The sequence below is a fragment of the Hyaloscypha bicolor genome, assembly GCF_002865645.1.
Source record: "Hyaloscypha bicolor E unplaced genomic scaffold K444scaffold_136, whole genome shotgun sequence".
Lineage (NCBI taxonomy): Eukaryota > Fungi > Ascomycota > Leotiomycetes > Helotiales > Hyaloscyphaceae > Hyaloscypha > Hyaloscypha bicolor.
This window is the reverse complement of record NW_020194638.1, coordinates 731043-753724: the sequence shown is the minus strand read 5'-3', so window position 1 is coordinate 753724 and position 22682 is coordinate 731043. Positions and strand designations below refer to the sequence as shown.

The 22682-nt window shown below is 40.0% G+C and overlaps 5 protein-coding genes across 5 annotated transcripts; 3 read left to right on the top strand and 2 right to left on the bottom strand.

Annotated features, from left to right (window-relative positions):
• The first annotated feature begins 3164 nt into the window (after window positions 1-3164).
• Window positions 3165-5252, top strand: K444DRAFT_132629 (uncharacterized protein). Its single transcript, XM_024870465.1, has 3 exons — window positions 3165-3819; window positions 3869-3966; window positions 4020-5252. Exons 1-3 carry the CDS (start codon window positions 3625-3627, stop codon window positions 4891-4893), a joined length of 1167 nt encoding a protein of 388 aa, XP_024730865.1. The 5' UTR covers window positions 3165-3624; the 3' UTR covers window positions 4894-5252.
• A 2124-nt stretch (window positions 5253-7376) lies between these two features.
• K444DRAFT_618421 (uncharacterized protein) lies at window positions 7377-8297 on the bottom strand. The gene has a single exon (XM_024881320.1). It carries the CDS (start codon window positions 7962-7964, stop codon window positions 7425-7427), a length of 540 nt encoding a protein of 179 aa, XP_024730864.1. The 5' UTR covers window positions 7965-8297; the 3' UTR covers window positions 7377-7424.
• An 8564-nt stretch (window positions 8298-16861) lies between these two features.
• K444DRAFT_667633 (uncharacterized protein) lies at window positions 16862-18324 on the bottom strand. Its single transcript, XM_024887323.1, has 2 exons — window positions 17432-18324; window positions 16862-17384 (listed from the first exon to the last, which is right to left on the bottom strand). The coding sequence occupies exons 1-2, from the start codon at window positions 18219-18221 to the stop codon at window positions 17005-17007; spliced, it is 1170 nt and encodes a 389-aa protein (XP_024730863.1). The 5' UTR covers window positions 18222-18324; the 3' UTR covers window positions 16862-17004.
• A 418-nt stretch (window positions 18325-18742) lies between these two features.
• On the top strand, window positions 18743-19997 carry K444DRAFT_699595 (amidase signature enzyme). Its single transcript, XM_024887988.1, has 6 exons — window positions 18743-18994; window positions 19048-19149; window positions 19202-19246; window positions 19293-19309; window positions 19359-19437; window positions 19497-19997. Exons 2-6 carry the CDS (start codon window positions 19123-19125, stop codon window positions 19764-19766), a joined length of 438 nt encoding a protein of 145 aa, XP_024730862.1. The 5' UTR covers window positions 18743-18994; window positions 19048-19122; the 3' UTR covers window positions 19767-19997.
• Window positions 19998-22118: 2121 nt separating this feature from the next.
• On the top strand, window positions 22119-22575 carry K444DRAFT_634751 (uncharacterized protein; the record flags this gene model as incomplete). Its single annotated transcript, XM_024883784.1, has 2 exons — window positions 22119-22371; window positions 22418-22575. The coding sequence occupies 2 exons, from the start codon at window positions 22119-22121 to the stop codon at window positions 22573-22575; spliced, it is 411 nt and encodes a 136-aa protein (XP_024730861.1).
• Between the last annotated feature and the right edge of the window lie 107 nt (window positions 22576-22682).

Here is a 22682-nt window from a genome sequence, read left to right as displayed (position 1 = left end):
CGCAGCAAAGTTGAGCTCCTATCTAAGGGAGGTAGCTTTATGCAACTTTAACTGTGAGGATCACTCCGTTGATCTCTCTCAAGACCTAGCTTGCATCCGTCGGTTGGCCGTTGGCATGTAGTGCAACATAGTTCAGTTTGCCAACTTGGTAGTAGTCGTGGTCAGCTTCAACTTTGATTCCCTGTAGCACCACTGACAAGGGTACAGATTCGACAGAGATCACTTCCATGTTTTGAAGAAACCAGTTGATAAATTTGAAACACCCCCTATTAGATACCCCTTTAGGAGGGAGAAGATGAGATCCCAAGGAACTTTTGGTTCAAGGTTTCTTGCTGTGGGGGATTGAAAAGGGAAGAGTCCGCTTGCTCTTATGGCGAGTCGCTCAACCGCACTTGAAATTGAATGTTTGATCTCTTAAAACCTTGCCCGAACACTTGCCCCGGGTTGTTCCATACGCTATCAAGCTCGCCCACGTCCACCAAACTTTAGTAGCTGGGCGAGTTTCTAGAGCCTCCTTGGTGGATTAGAGGTGCGGAGTATGGATTGCGGTACTTCATCCAAGTACCGCAGGGCGTGACGAGGCCACCATAGTGTCAATCCAGTGGTTCATGTCGCTTGCGAGCTCGAACATCAAGCCGGCTGCACCTCAGAACGAATTTGCGGGGAAATGGTCAGTATTTCGTACGGTTGGTAAATGTTGATGACTGCCAAGGCGATTTATTTGTGCAAAAGTTATGCAACGAGACCAAGGGACAGCCCGAAGCCGAGCAGCCACACACACAAGCCCTAGGCGATTTCAACGTCTTTCAGTGGCTGATTCGCTGCCGTGGGGCGGGATCCAAGTCCCCTCCACGTCCGTTCAAGTCGTTTTCGGGCTTGTCCGAGTCCCGACTCCCGAGTGCGAAAAGCGTCAGGAGATTATTTTGAAGGGGCTGTTGGGCGTCTACATATCATTTGGGGGCCAGCTGATGCCTTCGTTTTGGGAATTGCATGGTGATCTGAGGCATTTGTTGACGAATCTGCGGGAGTTTGCGGACGGTGCCGTTCCCTTGGGCAGGGCTTCTGGAAATTCGTGCGTCTTCGTTGACTGCTGGACGGATTTATGGATCTCGGCGCCCAGTCCTTATTCGTAATCTCCAAGAACCATAGAGGTAACCAAGGGGACCAAATAAATGCGCCACTTTTGCAAATACTATGCAACACTGGTACACAGCCTGGAAGAAGTATCAGCTGCGGCCGTCGTAAACGCGTATTCCAGGGCTCTCGTGATGAAGAAGTGAGAGGCGGAGGGTCGAATGCTCCGTCCTTCATAGCCCTGGAAAAGCTTTGGGCACAGCTTAAATTGCTCAGCTAATCACTCGCCAAGGGTTGCCAACCCTTCGAGAAGAATCGTGGAAGCTCCGTCCGGCTCAGGTGCATCGTCGAGGTGGTCTGTGTGGGTCTGCACGGGAGCATTTCTTGTCCTTGGTCCGACCAATTTTCCTCCTCTTCCTCTGGAAGTTTGAGCATGAGCCTCAAGAGCCACCTACTTCATGGGCCCACCAAAATTTCTCGATTCGTCGGAGAAGGGTCTGAGGAGGCCCCTAACAAGGTCCAGAGCCTCAGGTTTTATAAATTTTCAGACGCGACAGCGAACTAGAACCAGTCCCATTTCTTCAGCCTCTAGACGGGAGCTTTGCGTCATAGCACTTGAAGTGGTCGATATCAGATCGTGTTTCCCATCAAAGGTAGATTGATACTGAAATGGCTAACAAACTTCATTTCTTTGCGTTTCGAACCTGTGATAACTTCATCTTTCAGTATTGTTGAGATTCAATCCCAGAGGGTTGGTCCTGTCCTTGGATGCGCTGTAAGCCTGTAAGCCTGTAAACCCGCAATATCCGCTAGGGCGTCCCCTGAGGAGGGCCTGCCACTCTCGCTCCGTAATCACGGCGGAGAGCACTCGCTGCCGGGTACCGATCCTGGTCAACTTTTTTTGGTTTGTCAGTCAGGCTTGCTCTGGCTATGGAATGATTAATCGCTGCTTGATTACCGACCAACATCGTAGATTTCGCGGATGATTGCAAAATTTTCTCCTCGAAAACTGTCAGGGTTAACTTCATTAGTTGTGACGCGATCGGAGCTGAGAAGATGCCAAAACCCCTCCTTGGTATCACGTTTTTGTAAACCCACCTTGGGAAACGGTGAAAATCCCAGCCAGCTTCTGCGATTGTATCGCCCCGCACAGTCAGCGCGGTATGTACACGGCTTACTGCCCAAAGAGGTGCTGGCTACGTCGCGATTTTTGCTCTAAGTAGCGAATGAAACTGTTTTGTATGACACTAGGCCTCCAGAAGCCTGGTATAAGAAGCTAGATATTGCTTCTGACATTGCTTAGTACCCCTACAATCAGCCAACGACATTAATTCATCTCATGCCCCTGTGGGCAATTCAAACTTTAGAAAGCTCAGCGAATGAACAGGCCAATAATTCCGAATTATGCACCCTCTCGAATCTTCGTAATTATTCAGCAGACATCGCGAGCGGGTCGTTGTCCGTTCCGTCTTTAACTCCTAAACCAGACGCTATTTCATCGCTGGCCGTTCAGACAGTACCGCTGCTTATTAGTGAGATCCACAAACTAGAGCCACATACATCACGAGGCTGGGAATTTTGCGCAAGAAGTTGCCCAGGACATGCTGTCAGGGAAGCTCTCATCAATTAAGCTCACAGGACGAACTCGGCGTTCATGCCGAGCGGAGTTCCAGGAGCCCAGAACACAGACACCCAGATCCCGCGAAGGGCACTGTGGTGGGCTGAAGCCGAGAACACAGAAAGTAAGATCTCCAACACCATGTCATAGCGGCTAGCCATGAGTCGTAATATGTCACCAAGCCTCAATTAGCATCCCACGTCCTCCCGTAGCCACATGTTTCCACTGCCAGGCCAGTGCAGCTTCCATCCTGGTCCTTGCATGGCCGGCGCCCCAGCATCCAGCGGCCTCGATTTATGCCTGCTATGAAAAACGGCCACCGTATTTTCGGTCGGTGTAAGCAGTGGTGCATCCGAGCGACACTAACGACCCAGGATAGCTCCCATAGCCTACTGGCATACAAGTAACACGTCAAGCCTCCACTTTCTTAATTCCTTCGATCATGACTCCTCAGCGTGCATTGGAATATCCTGTGGACTGTCTACTAACACCCCTTTTTTGATTTCTGGGTGGTTTGTCCGAAGTGCTTGACGACTCCTGCAGGATATCTCTCTATCGACCTACCTCCTCATCCAGCCACACAGATCACGACCCTGCACGACCTTAGTAACCCTCAACAATAACATCCACATCCATCCGCGTTTATTTCCACTCCCGATTCGGTTTCCTGCTTGGAGATCTCCAGGGCCCTGTAAAGTCAGCTGCATTTTCCTACGCCGAGTCCACCCGCATGTTCAAGGAGAACCCTCGGACAACTATATACGGCCTATCCTTGTTTGGGGTATTGTGAATCAGCAACGTCACATAATCCGACATAATCAGCTAATGCCGATTGAAACTGGAGCTTTAATATATATTCCGTTTAACCCCTCGATACACAGCCTCTATCATCACCTCCACAATTTCTTTCCAGAACATTTCTGCCTCTCACCATGTCCAGTCTACCTACCCCTCCAATGGAGGACCATAAATCCTACCAATCAAGAAAGGTTTCAAAACCATCCAAACCTGTGAACAGAAGCTCAAAAAGATCCAACTCTTCACATGAACATACTTCGGTTGTAATAGATGGAAGACATAAAAGAGTTTGGAAAGCATGCGAGAGGTGTAGGATGAAGAAGACCAAGGTATGGGACATGCCTTTTTCTTGTTGACATTTGCTTACTGCTTATTCAGTGTGATGGGGAATCGCCATGCAAACGATGTAAAGATGACGGTTTGGTGTGCACGGCCGGAAGCAGGAAAAAGACAGAGTTCAAGCAATTGCCTAGAGGGTACGTTTTGCTTCGCCAAACATCCTTCACTTCCGCTAACACACCAATTCCAGGTATGCTGAAGTCTTGGAGAATACGCAGTATGCTCTCATTGCTACTGTTCAAAAACTTTACACCATGGTCCGCAATGGCGAGTCGTGGGATCTGGGAGAGCCAGAGATGAATGATAGAGGGCAACCAGTAATTCATGACATAGCTTCCAAGCTTGGATGCATTCGACCTTCCCCAGATCTCCCCAACAACTTCCCAGAAGGGGCAGAAGACTTCGCCGAATTACAAGCCCAGCTTCAAGCTGCACGATCGGAGATGAGCTCGGAGGACACAGGAAGTCGGAAATACTCAGGGGATTCTTCCTATTCTCCAGCTCTCGACCGCACAGATAGAGCAAGCAGCAGCGAGAGTGATCACTCGGATTTGTCCAAAGAATACAGCCAAGTATGGTCCCAGCAACGACAAGCTGCCAAGGTCGCTCCCCACGCGATCAAACCCGCCCCCCTGAATTTGCCACTGAAGACCTCGTTCGACGAAGAGACGTACCAACCACGTGCCTCACTCGACACCACCTACTCGATACCATCACCTATTTACACCGATTTCCAGACTGAATCGCCAATGTTCAGAAATACCTCGCCATTTTCACCATGGTCTGGACAAGACGATTTCCTTGGTCCCGCACACGCACTTGACCTCACTGCACACTACATGAGGGCGCAACAAATTCAAGGAATGCCACGTCCATCGCCATTAGGCAGGCAAGGGTTAGATGCGGATTTGCTCAAAGCTATGCAACTGAACGACGGGCTCAACTTTGCAGATGGGACGATCCGACCCACTATGCTGGATTGCAACACAGGCTTTGATATTTCAGATCAAATGGATAGCATCATCTACACGGGAGATTACGAAGGTCAAATGGGGATGGCCTAGATATTTTACAACCTGGAGTTTTGCATGTGTCTTTCGGATTGTTTCCAGGGATGGGGTGGAGGAGTTGGAAGGTAGTTTGCTTTGTGAAGCGGTGACGACACGACTTTCATGATTCCCAATCTTGTTAATACTTTGACCTGGACATTGTATGGATCTTAGACGGTGTGAAAAGCTGGTCCTTCATTCAGCGTAATGCAGGCTTGGCAGGTGCTCTGGGGTTTATGACAAGGAGAAACCAATTGGAGATATTGACCTATACTAACAAAACACACACACTTCACTTCTCATTACTGCCTGAACGGAATGATCTCCTTGATTCTTCGGACGGATCCGAGCCAGTTCCAAGCCTTCACTATGGGAAACTTTAATTCTCTCGCTGCGTTCCTACATTTCCCCTTCGCGGAAATAGCTCCTTGATTTTGTCCGGATAGCGGACTTTAGGCGCGCCGTACAGGAGAACGCCGCGCGCTGGCTTGCAGCGTGCAGGAGCAAAATCTTGGGGGATTCGCCACTTCCGTTTGTCTTGTGATTACATATACATGGCTCCTTTCTCCACATTTGATTACACATCCCGATGATTTCGGCAGCTCGCCCAGGGTATTGGTTGTTCAGGGACGGGGATGCTTCACGAAGACAGCACATGAAGCAACAGGCTCGCTGCACCATCGATTACAATGCCGTGCCGGCAGCTACCCCGCCGCAAACGAGAGCTTGCTCATGGCCGCAGGGTGGTCTAGATTTGGCGCGACAAGCATGAGATCTCCAATCCTGAGCCCGACGAAGCTCGACAAACCTTCAATTAGCTCGGCATTCATATCACAAATCGGACCCGAGACAAGCGTTCAGCACCCCTCCGCCCTCCTCCCAACAAGGACAGACAGTTCATTCTTGGATCATCTCTTCCATGAGAAGGGAAGAAATCGTCTGATGGTCAGACGGAGGCACTTCAATTCGCTGGTCGCAAGGTCTCGCAATCTCGGACAGCAAGGTCGAACCGAGCCCGAATCTTAACTCCACCACCCTCCGTTCGGCGGAGATTTCTCACGATGACTCCGGGCGAGCTCTAAGTGGTTGACCGTATCGTCTTGCATGCCAACACCGCCAGGTCTTATCTGATGGTGTGCCAACTATTCCCCCTTTGGGATAATCGTATTCCAGTCAGGCAGCACAGTGGCTTCATCTGGGATGGAAAGTGCAGAAGTGCAGAGGTCACCTGGTTGTGGGGTGAGCTTGCTGCAGAGTCTTGTTGCTGTTTTGTTGCGCGATTCCATTCGAACACGCGGGACGTTTGCTGACGGCAGATATCCTTACGGGTCGTGCATGATGAATGGTTAGTTTGCAATACTGTGCCGAAAACGCACTGTATTTGGCAATTGATGATTCCAGTTGTTGGTCGTGCTGCGCTGATGCTTACCTCTCATTGGTCGTTGGGTCTTCACGTCAGCATCCAGGAAGGCTCAGAGTCATCTTGGAAAGCAGTTCACGAGTGCGTATTGGACCGTCTCAAGTAAGGGGGTCGAAGCTCATTGGACCACTGGATCTGTTGACCCAGACCTCCTTGCTGGAATCCGACAATTGCCCTCGGATTTTAGTTCGAGGCTTGCTGGGACGGCACACTTCCCATTGCCGGCTTGGATTCCTCAGGGCAGTCAAGTGACTTCCTGTACTTCACGTGTTTGTGCGTCACTTTTGACTTCAGGACACTTCCGGTGAGATTGCCTAATGGATCAACCAACTTTCCAATGTCATTTTGAAACTTGAATAGCGCGTTTGGGAGTGGATAAGAAATGCACTGTGTTCTCCGATCTCCCGCCCCCGCAACATCCATACATGTAACTGTAAAACTCCATCGACCCAGATCAAAAAGGCAAAGAACACAGAGACTAGAAGAGTAGTCTATGTATGCGTTGTCTGTCTTCCCTTCTTATCGGTTTTTGATTACGCGCATGTCTTTGATGAAATTGGAGAGCGTTTAAGGTTCGGTTGAGACAGATGTTCAAGATGCGAGTTGCTGAGTGTTTTCAAACCCGAATGCGGTAAAACTACCAACCTCTCACATCTCTGCCAATACAATTGGCCTAGATGCTGTAATTGCAGCATGTACCCCGCCTCTGGGCAAAGTAAGCATGTCATGCATATCTGCAGATTATTCAGATACGGTAGCTGCTCGTGAATCCGCGAGAGGCTTCGAAACTCGATACTTGTCCGTAACTTCAACCATTACAGAACAGGAAGCTTGTAATAAACAGGATAATCACGTATTCAGAGACTAAAAACATATCGACACGTGAAAGGAGATGCCAGGAAGTTTGAGCGTGACTTATGACTAACAAGTCAACTGACATGCCCTCGGAGGTAGATCCGGCACTTAAGCTTAAAAAGGCCCACACTCGCGGGCAGAGCCGCAATCGGGACACTTGGCATGGAATTCCCCCCTGCTCGGGCTCTCGCTTTGATTTTGCCCTCTTCTTACAATAATTGCCGTGCATGTCATCATTTGTGGCGACTTTGGCTGTGGAATCAACGCCAATTCAGAAGGTGGGGGTTTGAACCGGGCAGAATTCCACCACCCTACCGGCATGTTCGGAGCAAGAAATCTCACCCCTAAACCCTATAAGAACCCACGAACAGTATCTCATCTCACATGGCCTGATGCTCATAATTTTACGCATTTCTTCTTCGAGGTTGTGATCCCGAAAGCTGCACTCGCATAACCGTACCCAGTCGTATCCAACTGCGGGGTCGTACTCGTACTGGAGCTCTCGGGATTCGAAAACCTTCTCCGTCTTGCACAACTCAGCCCCCAAATAATTGTGCAATCTGCGCATCGCCGTACGAGTACGGCGTCCATGGCGATAGGGGCGCACTACGCAATGTATGCCCTTTGAAGAAGCGGGGTGCTTGGCGCAGCGGCATAGAATTTCCGAGGATAAAATCCCATGCAGCACTAATCGTATTCGGTTCCTGTCGAATGTGAGTGGATGCCAGAAGAGGTGCGCAGTTCGACGGCAGCGATACGGTGACCCATTTCGACGGTTTGACAGAATGTAAGGTTGGTTAAGAGTTGGCATTGTGGCTGTGATGGCCTGATGGTTTTTAAAAGAAATTAAACACACGGGTTCGTGGTTGGAGCATGACGCGGCGTTGGAGTGGGAAGCTACCCTTGTGTATCTTCGGCCTGGCTTGCGTTTCGGCCCCGAGGAGGTTTCGAGTTCGCCGAATCGGGTGAACGATGACCCGTCGCTGACTTTCCGATGACTTTGGTTGCGCAAGTGTTCTGGGTTGGAGAAGTGAAATAGACGACCTCAGCTTCGGCAGGTAATTGAGCTCCCTTAATTATGTATTCGAAGCCTCAGGGCAACAGATCAAAAGTCGGCGGTAGACGCCGAACGCACTGATAACAAGCTAAGTCACTTCCTTCCGTTGTCATTTATCGTTTGAAGGTCGCGGTCTAATGAAGGAAAGCGAAGATGGGCTAGAAGTCTGAGCATACCTGCTGCTAAAAGGGCGTCATAATCTTCGTTGTTACAAAGACATCTGCTGTCCCTTCATTTTTCATCCACACACACCTTCTCAATATGGCATGCTTGTCGAAGTCCGCCTCAGTTTTTATCTTCCATGATGTCCCGTTCTCCAACAAAGCTACCCAATCGCACTCGATCTTCGTCTTCCCGGCCTGGTGTTCTCCGAAATGGGGCTTTGGGGGTTCTCAGAAAACATCATCCAGAGACTCGCAAGGGTGAGACGCAAGTCCAGCAGATGGCTGGGTCTTGGAGGTAGGGAAAACAACCTCTCGAGAATCAACGGCATGTATCTTTGCCTTGAAGATTGCCTCGACTTTATCGATCTCTTCTGCGAGAATGTTTCGGCCCATATTAACCGCCGACTTTCTTCCCATACGCTTGAAGATGTAGTCTCCTGGGTCACTGTATTCCGGTGGGTAGAGGGTACACAGGTAAACTTGCCATTGAAGCGAACAAGCCTTCCACCAGAACATACGATGGTGGCCTGCGCCTTGAAATCGTAGTACAACAATTTCAAATACCTAGCCCGGAGGGATAGGGCATGCGGGGGTCGACAAGGCAAGCCCATACCTGGAACAAAAGCTCTACTGGAAGTTTTGGGAAGAGGGCAAATGCGCCATTGTACGACGGGCAGTGGTACAATGTCCGGATGGACGGGGGTTTGTGAAGTTGAGGAAATATTGTCGGACGTGGACGGTTAAGTTTTCATAGAACTATATAGACCGGAGCCAGTGTGTCAAAAAAGTATTCAAGGTATTCAAGGTATTCATGAATATTCATGAATATCTTGAATAGAATATGAGTAGCGTAATTCTCAAAAAATTAGAGTAGAGTAGAATATATATTCATGAATATTCACGAGATCAGGGCAAAATTAAAACTGGCCCCGGAGCTTGCATAGGGCCGCCAGGTTTTAATTTTAGCGAAGCGGCCCTGATCTCGATTCGAGATTAATTAGATAAAGCTCTCTCTATTTTTATAAATTGCTATACTCCTTAATTATACTTGCAAAGCTCTCCCTCTCCTTTTATAGGCCCTTTTAAGCCTTACTTTTACTTATTAAGCTCTCTCTTTTACTTAACCCCCCCTCCTTTTTTTATTTTTATTTTTAAATATAGCCATATTGCGCTTGCAAGCTTATACTAATATAACATATAAGCATATAGTCTTTTAAAGGCTTTTATTTAAATAATTATCGACTTCTAAAGGCTGTTTTCTATTATTTTTTATAAGATATCTATAGCATTTTATAGCCCTTGCCTCTTTAAGCTCCTGCTCGCCCGATTCCCTAGTATATACTTGTATATGTCTTTAAAGCTCGTCTCTTATAGGCTTATTTTCAAGTCTTAATACCCTTGCTTGCTCCTTTCTTTAAATACTATATTAACGGTTTGACTTTTGCTTCTGTTTTCGGTATATAGAGTATATAAAGAATTATCCAAATTCAGAAAAGGAGCGTTTTTAATTATAACTAGAATAGTATTCTAAGAGAAAGGTTAGTAAGTATTTATAAATAGGGTTTCCTACTTACGGGCTATAGGCTTATCCGCAAATTAATTTATAGATACCTCTTTATTTATAAATTCCTCCTTTTTATTCATAAGTTCCTCTTTATTTATAGGTTCTTTTCCTTTATCTATAAGCCCCTTTTTCCTTTATATTTATAAATATTAGCTAGCTATAAGCCAGTACTATACTTTCTTTTACTCTTACTCCTGCTTTTGCTCCTACTTCTATTCCTACTTTCTCCTCTTATACTCGTCTATAAACTACTATATATTAGCCCTACTATTTACTATTTACAAGCTCTTATCGGATTATTCTCTTTCTATTTCCTTTCTTATTCTATCTCCTACTATTTTTCCTCTTTATCTTATTTCTATTTATTATTTTATAATTAAGCCTGGAACTTCCTTAATTCTCTTTTGGCTTCTTCTTTTACTAGTACCTTCTCCAAGTCTATAGGATCCCATATTTTATACTTTTATACCTATAGCTTTACTTTCTTTGCCTATAAGATTTGCCAGTTATATCTTTCTTATATAAATTTGCTTATAGCTTTATAGTATTAGTTATACTTTTATATAAGGCAGATTTTATAATATAAAGTCAATATCTATTTTTATAAAAAGAGAAGCTTATAATTAGGCAAAAGAACTTATATCTGGAATAATATAGCTAGTTTAAAGAAAGGGTATTTATTAGAAGCCTATAGAGTATACGGAGCCTATAAAGCTTATAGAATTAGCCTATAAACCTTATAAAAGGGAGCCTATAGAGCCTATAGAACCTATAAAGTCTATAGAGCTTATAGAGCCTGTAAAACCTATAAAATAAAGCCTATAAAGCCTATAAAATAGAGCCTAAATTATAGAGCATGCCTAAAGTTTTAGTATTTCTATATAAATATATTTATATAATAGTATTAGTTTTCTCCGGAAAATAGTAAAAATATAAAATAGACGAGTTTAGAGCAAAATTATTAATTAGCGGCCCTATATAAGCTTCGGGACTAATTAATAATTTTAGTAAAGCGGCCCTAAATTCGTTTCGAGTAGGTTTGGAATTAAAAGAAATATATTATATAATAAAGACCCTAACTAAAATTATATAACTTAGTAAAGAGTTTTAGCTAAATATATAAATTAGATATAGAATCTTTATAAACCTTTTATAGATAATATAAGAAGAAAAATAGCCTATAAATATATAAAGTTATTTATAAATAAGTTAAAAGCTAAATAAGACCTTATAATATTTCTAAGTATATTATATTACTTATATAATCTATATTAGAAAATAAAAAAATATAAAGCTCTATTTATAAAGTAAATCATAAGGCTACTATATAGAACTAGCTATAAGAAAAGACTAGTAACTATAAATTCACTCTTATTACTATAAATAACTAGCTTTATAACTTATTAATAATTATTATAAAGAATAAAATAAATAAAAACTACTTATAGAAAAGTATAAAAAATAATTACTAATTTATAAATTAGAGCTTAATTCGTAAAATCATTTATAATTAGCTATTAAAATTACTATTTAATAGCTATATCCGAATCGAGAACTTTCTAAAGCTATAAATTAATATCTATAACCTATTATAAAGCCTTTTTTATAAATAGAGATTTTATAAAAGTATTATAAGTATACTAATCTTATATTATAATTTAGAGAGAAGTAAATCTAATAAATAAATACTTTATAAAACTTCTAGAAATAATTTTATAATTTCAGGATCTGTTTTATTTATATTAGCTAGATTTATTATAAAATATATCTGTTTCTAGCCAGGAAATATATCTATAATTATTTAGTTAAGCTTATAAACTATATTATTTAGGATTAATAGAATTACCTATTTACTAAAGGCCTAGTAATTATATAAGGCCTATAAGAGTTATTCTTATAAGTAAATATAATTAATTAGGTTTATAACTAACTAGATATATGAAATAAAAAGCAGGAATATAATCTATTTTATTTAAAAACAAGTTATATAGCAGATTACTAATCTAGTTTATAAAATCCTATTTAAATGAATTATTATAGACCTATATATTAATTCGTAATAATAACTAATAAAGCTATAGCCAGATCTATATCTACTATAAATAGGCCCGTACTATATTAGCCTATAAACTATATGAGACTACTAGTAAAATCTAAATAAAGTTCTCTCTAAAAATTACAGGTATTTCTCTAAAGAAAATATTATTTATTACTAATTATAAATTAATTATTAGCTAATATACTACCTCAAAATAATACTTGTATTATATAGGTACCTTATTTCAGATAATTAGGTCTATAGATTATAAAAGCGCCCCGAGCTAGCTTATCTTAGTAATTATACTTATAAATAACTTATTAAGCTTAAATAAGATCCGGAACTAGAAATAAGATATATATTTATTCGGAAAAAGAAAAGGTATAATACTTATTAATACTATATATAAGACTATTTTACCTTAGCTATAATAATAGTAATAAAGAATTTTATAAAAAAATGTTTTATTAGTTTTATTCGGGTTCTATAAATAGAAATAAGCCGTTTATAAATTATTTATAATTACTATTAGAATTATCTAGAAATAAAAGTACTAGTTTATATTTAGCTAGGCTTATATTATAATTACTAGTAATATTTTATAAGTATAATTAATTTATAGATTAGCTATATAATAGCTTATAATCTAGTTAAAGATATTCTTAGATAAAATAATATCTATAAGTATTTACTAGAGATTTATAAGACTAAAACTAAATAAAAAGAAATTATAATTATAGTAAGAATTAATTAAGAATAATAAGAAATTAATTAATAGATTATAGGCGAGCTTATAAGCCAAGTTATTATAGAAATACTTCTTATACTAGTTCTAGATTACTTATATATCTGTAATTAGCTACTAGTAAATACTTATAAGAAAAAGTATTTATAAATTATAGCCGGTTATTAACTAGATAGCCTTATTAAAGTATTAAAACTACTTTTAATTATTTTTTACTAAGCTATAAGTAATATAAGTAATATAATATATAAGATAATAAATATCCTTAATTAAGTAAAGCTTATTAAAGAATTATAGACTATATATAACTATTAGTAAGAGTTATAAATAGAACTACTTATTTGAAACTAGACTATAATAATAAATATAACTAATACTATATCCGGGTTTTAGTAACCTATATAAAGTATTATAAGAACTTATAATAAAGATACTAGTAGCTATTCTTATATATTATATTTAAAGAAAGTTATTAAAATTAAATAAATATTTATAGCCCGGTCTATAACTTATTTAAATAAAAGATTAGCTATAAAATAAACTATATATTATTTAGGGAAATAAATTATAAAATATTAAACTAGAAAGAATTCTTAATATATTAGATATTTAAATAGATATTAGAAAGCCTTTATAAGGCCTATATACCGAATCTAGAAATATTAAGTAATTTTATTATTTATTCCCGAAATAATAATAATTATATAATTTATTTTTTTATAAATATATTTGTAAATATATTTAATTATTTATATAAATATATAAATCTTAATATTAATATATAAGCGGAATTTCTAAAGAAAATATAAGTTATATAAAATAACCTAGTAATTATTATAAATAATTTCCTAATCTAGAAAGTCTAATTTATAGACTATAAATATATAGCTATTATTCTAGTATTAATATTCGAGATATCTATTTTTATAAATAATTATTATAGCTATAAATATTTTAGAGAACCTTTTTTAATATATAAGCGGGGCTATAAATATACTATAGACTATATATAGGGCTTTTAGATTATTATTAAGGCTATATAGCCTATAAGATATCTAGCTAGTAATTATAATTATAAGTTTACTTATAGAATTCTATAATAGATTTAGAAGCTTAATATAAATTACCTTATTAACTAAATTAGAGATTAAAAAAATAATATCTCTTCTAAAAAATAAAAGTAAATATATATATAAAAGGCTATATTTCTAGTATTTAATTATATAAATATAGCTTATATATTATTCGAAAATATAGTTCTTAAAGTCTATAAAAAGCTTTTTTATTTTTAGAATAAAGATCTAGTAAAGGAAATCCGGATAATTAATTACTTATTATTTATTTAAGAAATAATTTATAATCTCAGGCTAGTATAAATTAGTTATAAAAGTAATAAAGAAGCTTAACTTACTAAAGTATTATATAATAGCTATTAAGTCTTAAAAGAGCTATTATATAAAGTAATTATTATTTATAAAGTTAGATAAGAAAATAAGTAATAGCTAATATTATTTATATAGATATTTTTATAGATTAGAATATTTATAAGTCTCGTATAAATATTTATATAAATATTCTACTAATATAAATAGAGCTAGTTAAGTAAGGTAGTTTTATAAGTAATATATATATTAATAATATATTACTAAAAGAAGTAGCTAATATAAAAGAATAGAGAGAAAGCTAAATAAATATAGAGGTAGTACTAGTAAAAGGCTTATTATTCGAGCTATATCTATTAGTAGGTCCCGGTATAATTCTATAACTATAACTCGTAGTATTAGTCCGGATTACTATATAAGAAAAATAAGATATAATAAAGTAGTATATATATTATATATATAATATTAACTATATATATTTATAGATACTTATAGCTTGCCTTATAAACTATTAGTACTAGATTATAATAGCTTATATTTATATATTTGTCTAGAATTAGAATAGTAATCTTATTATTTATAAGAAGGTTTTTATAATAATAATTCATATCTAATTCGAGAATTAAATACATTTATAAGTTAAATAAGACCCGGAAATTAGTTTATTAGTTTATAAGATACTTATAGGCCGTTTTATAAACTATAATAAATAGATTATAGTCTATAAATATATTTATAAACTATAAAAGAACTATATAATCTAAATAAAAGAAGTTAGTAGCCCGAATATTAGTTATAAAAAGTGGGTTATAGAAAAAGAGCTATATAAAGAAAAGTTTAATATATAGAACGGGCTATAGTAGGCCTTAGAAATAAAAGAGCTTACTATAGATTTAAAAGTACTAGATTCTATAGAAGAAGTTAATTCGGGTATTCTTCTTATAGCTAATTAATATAAAGATAAAAGTATAATTATATACCTGAATATTTGTCTAAAAGGCCTAGTAAAGCAGATTATTACTTATAAAGAAATAAGAAAGATATAGAAAAGACTTATAAATTAGAGGAAGTATAATATTACTTTTCTTATAATAGGCCTTAAAGTAATTATTTATATAACTAAAATAAAGGGCTCTATAAGCTATATAGTAATTTATAAGCAGACTAGTTATATATATAAGAGCCGGCCAGAAGCGGGAAAGAAAGGCAGGAGGCTATATAATAGATAGGTTAATAGGAAAGTCTTCTATAATATAAACTAGAGCCATAATAGAGAATTAACGGATCTATTACTAGTACTATAGGGCTGGCTTGTCTATAGAAACATTTGTAATTAACTATTATTATTACTAGAAAAAAGAAAGAATATTTAAATCGAGTTCTTATAAGGCAGGATATTACTGGATATAATTACTAGTATTTCGGGCCTATTAATTAGTTAATTAAGCCAGAAAAGAAAGAAGATATAAACTCGATAGTAAGAGCAAGTTTTATATGGCTTAGCCTGTTCTATAATAAAGTCAAAAGCAGGCCGGTTTTGCCTATAAGAAATATAAAAGCAGGGAGGATCTATAGTAATAAAGAGAAGAAAGAGAGAAAAGTAATATAAAGTTAGGGTTTCTTTTCTTAGTGCTTTCTATAGAACTACTAGCTTCAGATTTCCCTCCGAGCTTTAAAAAATCGTAAGAAAAGCCTCTTGTATTCTAGAACTACTAAAATAGAAAGAAAGGTATTTGAGCTTCTTCTTTCTAATTCCTAGCTATATCCTAAGGATTTGGATATAATTGCATTCTGATATGTGATTCCCTAGAAGGGAGTAATTCTGGTATTTCTTATATAACTAGTTTTTTTTCAGGCGCCCTGCGAGCCAACTGCTTAGGGTGGCCTGAATATAGGATAATATAGAAAAGATAAAGATAAATACTAGTAATTACTAGTTATATAACTATTAAAAAACAAGGGTTATTTAATAATTATTAAATAACTAAGGCGCTTATTAGTAGCTCTAGCTAGATTAAGCTAAGGCTTATATAATATTAGCCAAGTACTAATTTTCTATAATAATAAACTAATTATTCTCCTCGGAATCTTATATTTTAGTTCGCTTACTAAGCCTCGCCATTGCCTAATTGGGTGGTGAGGTGGCGCTAGAGCGGGAGCGGGCGGAAGCTTTACCTAATATAGCTAGCTCCTCACGTGTAAAATCACGTACGTACTACTCAAAGTATTTATGAATATTCATGAATACCTTGATTAGAATATGAATAGAATATGAGTAGTGGGTAAATTTTGATGAATAGAATAGAGTAGTAGCTACTACTCTATTCTATTCTATTCTATTCATTTGACACACTGACCGGAGCCGAGAAGGTCTCAAGTAAAACTTTCTAAATAGACTACCTCAAATTCCGCAGAAAATCTAACAGATTTATTCACTAAGTACAAGAACAGTATTGACCCGAATCTGAACGGGAGTTCACGCTATCGCCCCCTATTTAGAGGAGCCTCGCTTAGCTGCCAAATACGTCAAATTTGAAGAAATAGCAGGAGGATGTTATGTAAACATTAATGAGATGTAATCAAATACCCCAAGCTCTTTCAAAATTGGGTGAAATGTTTTCATGCTTCATAAGATCGAGCCTGAAGGTGCTGATAGTGGGATGCCGAAATTTTAACTCGATCCCCGCACGTGGAATGTTGAATGGATTAAAACCTGCGACGACTCACACGGAAATCAGAAGAGGTCATGGTATGAGCTCTGGGTACATATTCGTTGGGTTCACTAATATCCAATTACCGTAAAACAGAGTCTACAAACCAACCGTCCTAACATAGCCTCATCCCCGACGAACAAAAATACGCCTCCGTCCTCCGGACATTTGTCGAACAACCAAAGACTATCTAGGTACTTTCACTTGTAAACGGCACTGGTTCTTCAACCTCTTCGTGCGACACCAAATGCCAACTTTCTAAATCCAGGCCACTCATCAGACCCTCAAGTGGCTCGATTTTAGTTTCAGTCCCAATTTCCTTCAACTTGGCTGCAACGGCACCCATCTCTGACGCTTTTGGTTTTGGGATACACTCCAAACCAAATTTCTCGCATCGCCCACAGGGAAGAATTCCCGAGCACCTAGATTTTGGCTTGCTGCACCTTCCGCATGATACTGGTAACTTGCTTTGCGGCGGAGTAACTTCACGTGCATTTTCATCTTTGAACGCCTCTTGATGGACTCGAGACAAGGAGGATCTTCTCTGCCCAACTCTTCTCCCTGGAAAGTCTGCCAAAGTTTCAGATATTGATTGCACTAGAAGACAAGAAACTCACCAGAAAATTTTGTCGTCAGCAGTCTGTACTTGCACTCCACGTCCTCCTTTTGGCAACCTCCGCAAGCAGGTAGACTCTCATCACATTTTAATTCGTCATCCAAGCACCTTTCGCATGCAGCAAAAGCCCTGATGGCTTTCGTCCCATCGATAACATCCATCGTTCCGTGCCCGACAGCATCTTCAGGCGGCTTCTCCTCCGCACTTGCTTTCCAAGACACGCTAACAAATTCCTTGCACTCAATCCCTTTCTCAATACAAGCATCGCACTCGTCACGAAGTCCAACACATTTCTTCCAGGCCGCCCTCCCTCGATCTTTCATACACTCTTCGCACGACCTGCTCAAGATTTTGCAGTCGCATTCCAGATCCTCGATTTTACATCGCTCGCAGCGGGGGCCGAATATCAAACCACTGCATACCTCATCTTCGAGCCGACAATTCCGACAGTGGGTTCGAAGGATCAACGGCGCCTGGGCTTTCTTCGACTTCTTTTGCTCTGGGACTAGAGTAATCTGCTGGAGGAAAGTGGGTATAGAAATGAGTACAGGGATGAAGAACCCGCTCCGGCATTCAGGATTAGGACAACACAAACTCCCAGCATCATCTTTTTGCAGAGTGGTGTAGCATTCGAGGCAACCAGGTTTGGAAGAATTGCCGGAATGACGAATGCAAGCACTGTCAGCCTTCTCATACGGCTTGGTGCGTGGGTTGGATCCTTTCCAAGGCATCTGTCGTCTCTTGCACTGTCTGCAAGGTACCTGGGGCAACCGCCGCCCTGTGCTTTCCATTCTTGGCGGGGAGTATGATGACTGATTGCCGATGTGACGAATCGAAGAATGGAGCAATTTTTCTCGAAGATGCCGTGATATTTGAGAAGGAGGTCGGGGAGCTGGGCTGTCTGGTGATCACGGGCGGCTGCATAGAGATGCTGCAAGGATGCTTCATACTATATGCATGCAGCCTTCTCAAGTCCATGGCCTTGCTGACATGTTTGACAATTGACCAATAGATTGGCCATATCTCGGTGAGTCACAGTTGAAGTGTCTCAATGCTGGAAGGATTTTTTTGTTTCTCTTTACTGCCAATGGGCTTTCTCGATAGGCAGCCAGCATGAACGAAACGCCGATGTAACAGATCTGGAAGGACACCACGTTAGCACCACGACCTCACTTGAAGGCAACAATCTTTTTTCAGGCAACGAAGTGTACAAAGTACCCGTGACTCGATTACGTTTCATCAACATTGTCTATTTTGTTGTCTAATTATCAACTACTCGAGCTTTCTTCAGAGGCCAATCATGTCTCCTCCATCTTTCAACGTCCTCACTACCACACCATCAGAGCTGCGAAAACGCCTGAAAGCGGGAACATTGACAAGTGTTGAAATAATTACTACTTATCTAGCCCAAATAGGAAAACACAATCATGTTTGAGCGAAGTTAAATGCAATGATAAGCGTTGCACCCATCGAATTGGTGTTGGAGGCTGCTGAGAAGCTAGATCATGAGTGAGTCAATGGAAAACTCGAGGGCTAACTTCATGGACTGTCGATTATTGTTAAGGTGGGCTAACCACGGGACTATAAGACTGTGGACTCTTGGCTGACGAGGAAAAGGATTGCTTTCAATTTGGACCTGAGCTAGGACTGAAGACCACTGTCGGAGCAGTTTGTTTTGCGGAGGAGAAAGCGATGAAGAACGCTGAAGTGATGGAGCAAGTAAGTGATAATTCGGTCACACTGAAAGTGTACTGATGATCAATTCCGGTAGCTCATCAAGAAAGAGGTGATCATCTTGGGAATAGCGAATTTATCGGTGAGTGATCCGCATACTCTAACCTGAGCCGAACTGACTAGCCTAGGAATTCTGCGGGTATATGTTCGTGCAATACCCTCAAAACTCCGATTAGGAAACTGACAACCTCAAGAGCAGAGAATATGACGCCGGGATGGTCTGCTGTTGGGGGGCAGACGAGGTCCGCATACGAGACAGGTCCCCCACCAGATGTGGTGGAACGAAAACCAGGATTGAACGCTGTCAGTTGCACTCCCCGTGTTCCTTCGAGTTCAAAGTGCTAATTATGGCCATGCCGTGTAGTGGCCCTTCCTCTGGATCAGCAGTCGGAGTCTCAGCAGGCTTCGCTCCCCTGTCCCTCGGGACCGAGACTAGAGGCTCACTCGTATACCCCGCTAGCAAAGCAGGCCTGTATGCCATGAGACCTGCTCACGGATCTGTCTCTGCCAAAGGTGTCTTTCGAATTTCTCGGTCATTTGATGTAATAGGTTTAATGGCGAGAACACCGTCTGATGTAAACCTTTTGGCGGAAAGCATTTGACTCCCAAATAATTGATTAATTGATTGATTGATAGTTATTTACGTCCGGCCTACGGTTGGTCACTAAACGTCCCGAAGGGTATGGGGACGTACTAAGCTTATAGGATATTTATATACAGAGTCCTGCTCGCAAGAGAGGCCAAAACCACAAGGGGTAAAAAGACCTCCCTCACGAGCAGCCCCGGGTCCCTAATCCCGTGGTGTTTTAGTGCCCCGTAGACCTTATAGAAAGCATTTCAAGTATGAGCAAAAGTGCCGGGTTAATGGCGTATAACTATAAGCCTTCTCCGCTAGTTAAGTTGGCTACTAGGTTCTCTTTAAACTACCCCAGGTAGTCCAAAGCTCCCTTAGACAAGCGCATTAACGATATACGAAGGCATAATACTAAGTCTTCTCTACTTCTTCCCCTCCCTCTTCCCCCTTCCCACGATCTCTCTCTCGTATCCGCTATATGGCATTATCAGGCTTGCCTTTACAGGAGGGTTCCTTTACTATATAGCCTTCTCAAGAGAGTAAACAAGGCGACTGGGCTATAATATTTACCTGATTTCTCTTTGTAATATATATAAAACGAGTGGTATTATTGCGTGTCAAGGAGGAAAAGGAGGAGTAAGTTATAGAGGATTGTCGATAAGGAAAAATCTCTTCATGCAACACCGTGCGAGGGTTCGAATGAAGCGTCGCTTTTATAGCATATTGATAGTTGATTGACTCAATCTTGGCCCTATGCTCCAGAGAGCATAGGTTAATAGCCTGCACCATGAGGAGGTGTTGAGTCGTCGCAGACCTTTTGACTCCCGAAGCGCGGGCGAAACTTCCGGAAAATGGATACAGAAACTCATTTACGGAAAGCTAGGAAGGGCTGAGAGTTGGGATTCTACCATCGACATAGGGCATAGAGGGCCGTGACCAGAAGGCAAAATGGGGAACTTCCCCTGTGGTTTGTAATTTGCTCTAGAAACGGCAGCTTTAGTACTGATAAGAACCAGAAAGAAGTTTATGAAGCTGTCGCAGAGAAGATCAAGGAGAATGGAGCCAGTAACTGAGCCCTACTATTGCTTAAGCTGATTACCACTATTCATTAGCGAGAATAACCTTGTATTTTCCATAGTAGGGATTAACTTTCCTTACCAAAAACCATAGCTTTAATAATATATAGACACTTGTCCTCGTTCACACCCTCATTCCCAAGTCCGACATCCTTCTAACGGCCCGCCAGGCGCTCGCTAGGCATACTTCTAGCATATGCTTAACCTTTACTACTAATAAGTATATAAGTAAGTTAGAATACTTTACTATTACTATTGCTCTAGTATATAATCTAGTATATACTCGGTATATAGAACTCATATACTTAGTACATACTTTATCTTTATTACTAAGACATATATAAGTAAGTTAGAATATATCTTGCTTTACTATTACTATTACTATTACTATTACTATTATCTCAAACATATACTCGGTATATAGAACCCATATATTTAGTATATACTAACCCTAATCCGTAAAGCCTTTATACTTTAATATATTCTAATACAGGGGGCTCTTACTGCCCCCCAACCTTCCGGGACTAATCCAGACCCTAACTCCTGACCCTAAGCCCCCTCGTAAGCTCGGGACTAACCCCAACCTTCCTAGCCCGTATAGCTTATAGGTATTATAGGAGGGAAACTATAATAAGACAAAAACCCATATAAAGTATATTAGAGCATAAAACGTAACTTAATAGCAAAATAATAAAATTAAAGGCATAAATAGTAGAGTATAAATAGTATATAGTATATAAAAGCTCGATTAATTAAATATGGAGGAGAAATTATTATCTAGAACTACAGAAAAGCCAGCTTTTGTCATGTGACCAAAACCTCAAAACTGTCAAAACAAAGCGATTTTGATAGAGTATGGCTTGCCGTACCATAATATGCAGAGTACAAGGAGAGCATAACGAGAGCATATGCTGAACTATAGTAGGGATAGCTTGAATAAGCGAGGATAGCTTAAGCAATAGTAGTGATCAGCTAAATAAACGAGCATATGCAGAGTTTGATAGTAGTAATTAGCTTAAGCGATAGTAGGGATCAACTAAAACCCCAGGAGAATAATGGCTTTGTGTGTTTCCTATAGGGATACCGGAAGCAGTTCACACCAACGATGTGCTGAAGCACAACAAGTTATCTTTAAAGGAGGTTGCCTGTAAGTTATCACTCCAGAGAAAGATTCCTCCAAGCTAACGGATACAGATTGCGAGTTCAATCAGGTGATCCAAGAATTCTGTAATGGATTTGAGAATCCGAAAATCCGGACTTCAGGAGATATCATCGAATACAACAAACAGCATGCAGAGATTGCTATGCCTCCACGTGAGCAAACTCCAAGAAACATTGGAGAAACCAGTCCACTGAATTATATAGCACATACGAACCAGAAAGAATTGATCGATAGCCACAACAGCCCGCTCTCAGCCGAGGAAGCGGCTGAAGCTTACCGAGAAATCTACCGAAAAGCACGGAAAGACGGCATGGATAAGTATATGAGAGAAAGTGATGTCGATATTGTTGTCGCGAATTCTGATTGCACGTTGGTTATCTGGGCGGCAAATGCTGGTGAGTGAATTGGATGGTAAAACGGAAACTGTACTGACCAGAGTAGCACATCCGAGTGCCACGGTTCCACTTGGTAACATTGGGAATGGACATCCGTATGGACTATTTCTAATTGCAAGGGCTGGTCGCGAGGATTTGATCTTCAGATTCATGAGTGCTTTTGAGGCCACGTTCCCGAAGATTCAGGGGCCTCGCTTCGAATAGGGGGTCGACAGGGCTCGAAATTTTACTTGTTGCTCTTGCTTGTTGCGAGCTTCTTGTAGCTATAATAGAATACAAAAGATATTTAGTGTAGCTAACTATGGCGAGAG

Coding starts and splice junctions, on each gene's coding strand:
- K444DRAFT_618421 (XM_024881320.1), bottom strand. CDS start 7,964: ATGCCAACTCTTAACCAACCTTACATTCTGTCAAACCGTCGAAATGGG.
- K444DRAFT_699595 (XM_024887988.1), top strand. CDS start 19,123: ATGAAGAACGCTGAAGTGATGGAGCAA. Junction 19,150..19,201: donor ACGCTGAAGTGATGGAGCAA/GTAAGTGATAAT, acceptor CAATTCCGGTAG/CTCATCAAGAAAGAGGTGAT. Junction 19,438..19,496: donor AGACAGGTCCCCCACCAGAT/GTGGTGGAACGA, acceptor TGTTCCTTCGAG/TTCAAAGTGCTAATTATGGC.
- K444DRAFT_667633 (XM_024887323.1), bottom strand. CDS start 18,221: ATGGAAAGCACAGGGCGGCGGTTGCCCCAGGTACCTTGCAGACAGTGC. Junction 17,385..17,431: donor GCTGACGACAAAATTTTCTG/GTGAGTTTCTTG, acceptor AAACTTTGGCAG/ACTTTCCAGGGAGAAGAGTT.
- K444DRAFT_132629 (XM_024870465.1), top strand. CDS start 3,625: ATGTCCAGTCTACCTACCCCTCCAATGGAGGACCATAAATCCTACCAA. Junction 3,820..3,868: donor GTAGGATGAAGAAGACCAAG/GTATGGGACATG, acceptor CTGCTTATTCAG/TGTGATGGGGAATCGCCATG. Junction 3,967..4,019: donor TTCAAGCAATTGCCTAGAGG/GTACGTTTTGCT, acceptor CACCAATTCCAG/GTATGCTGAAGTCTTGGAGA.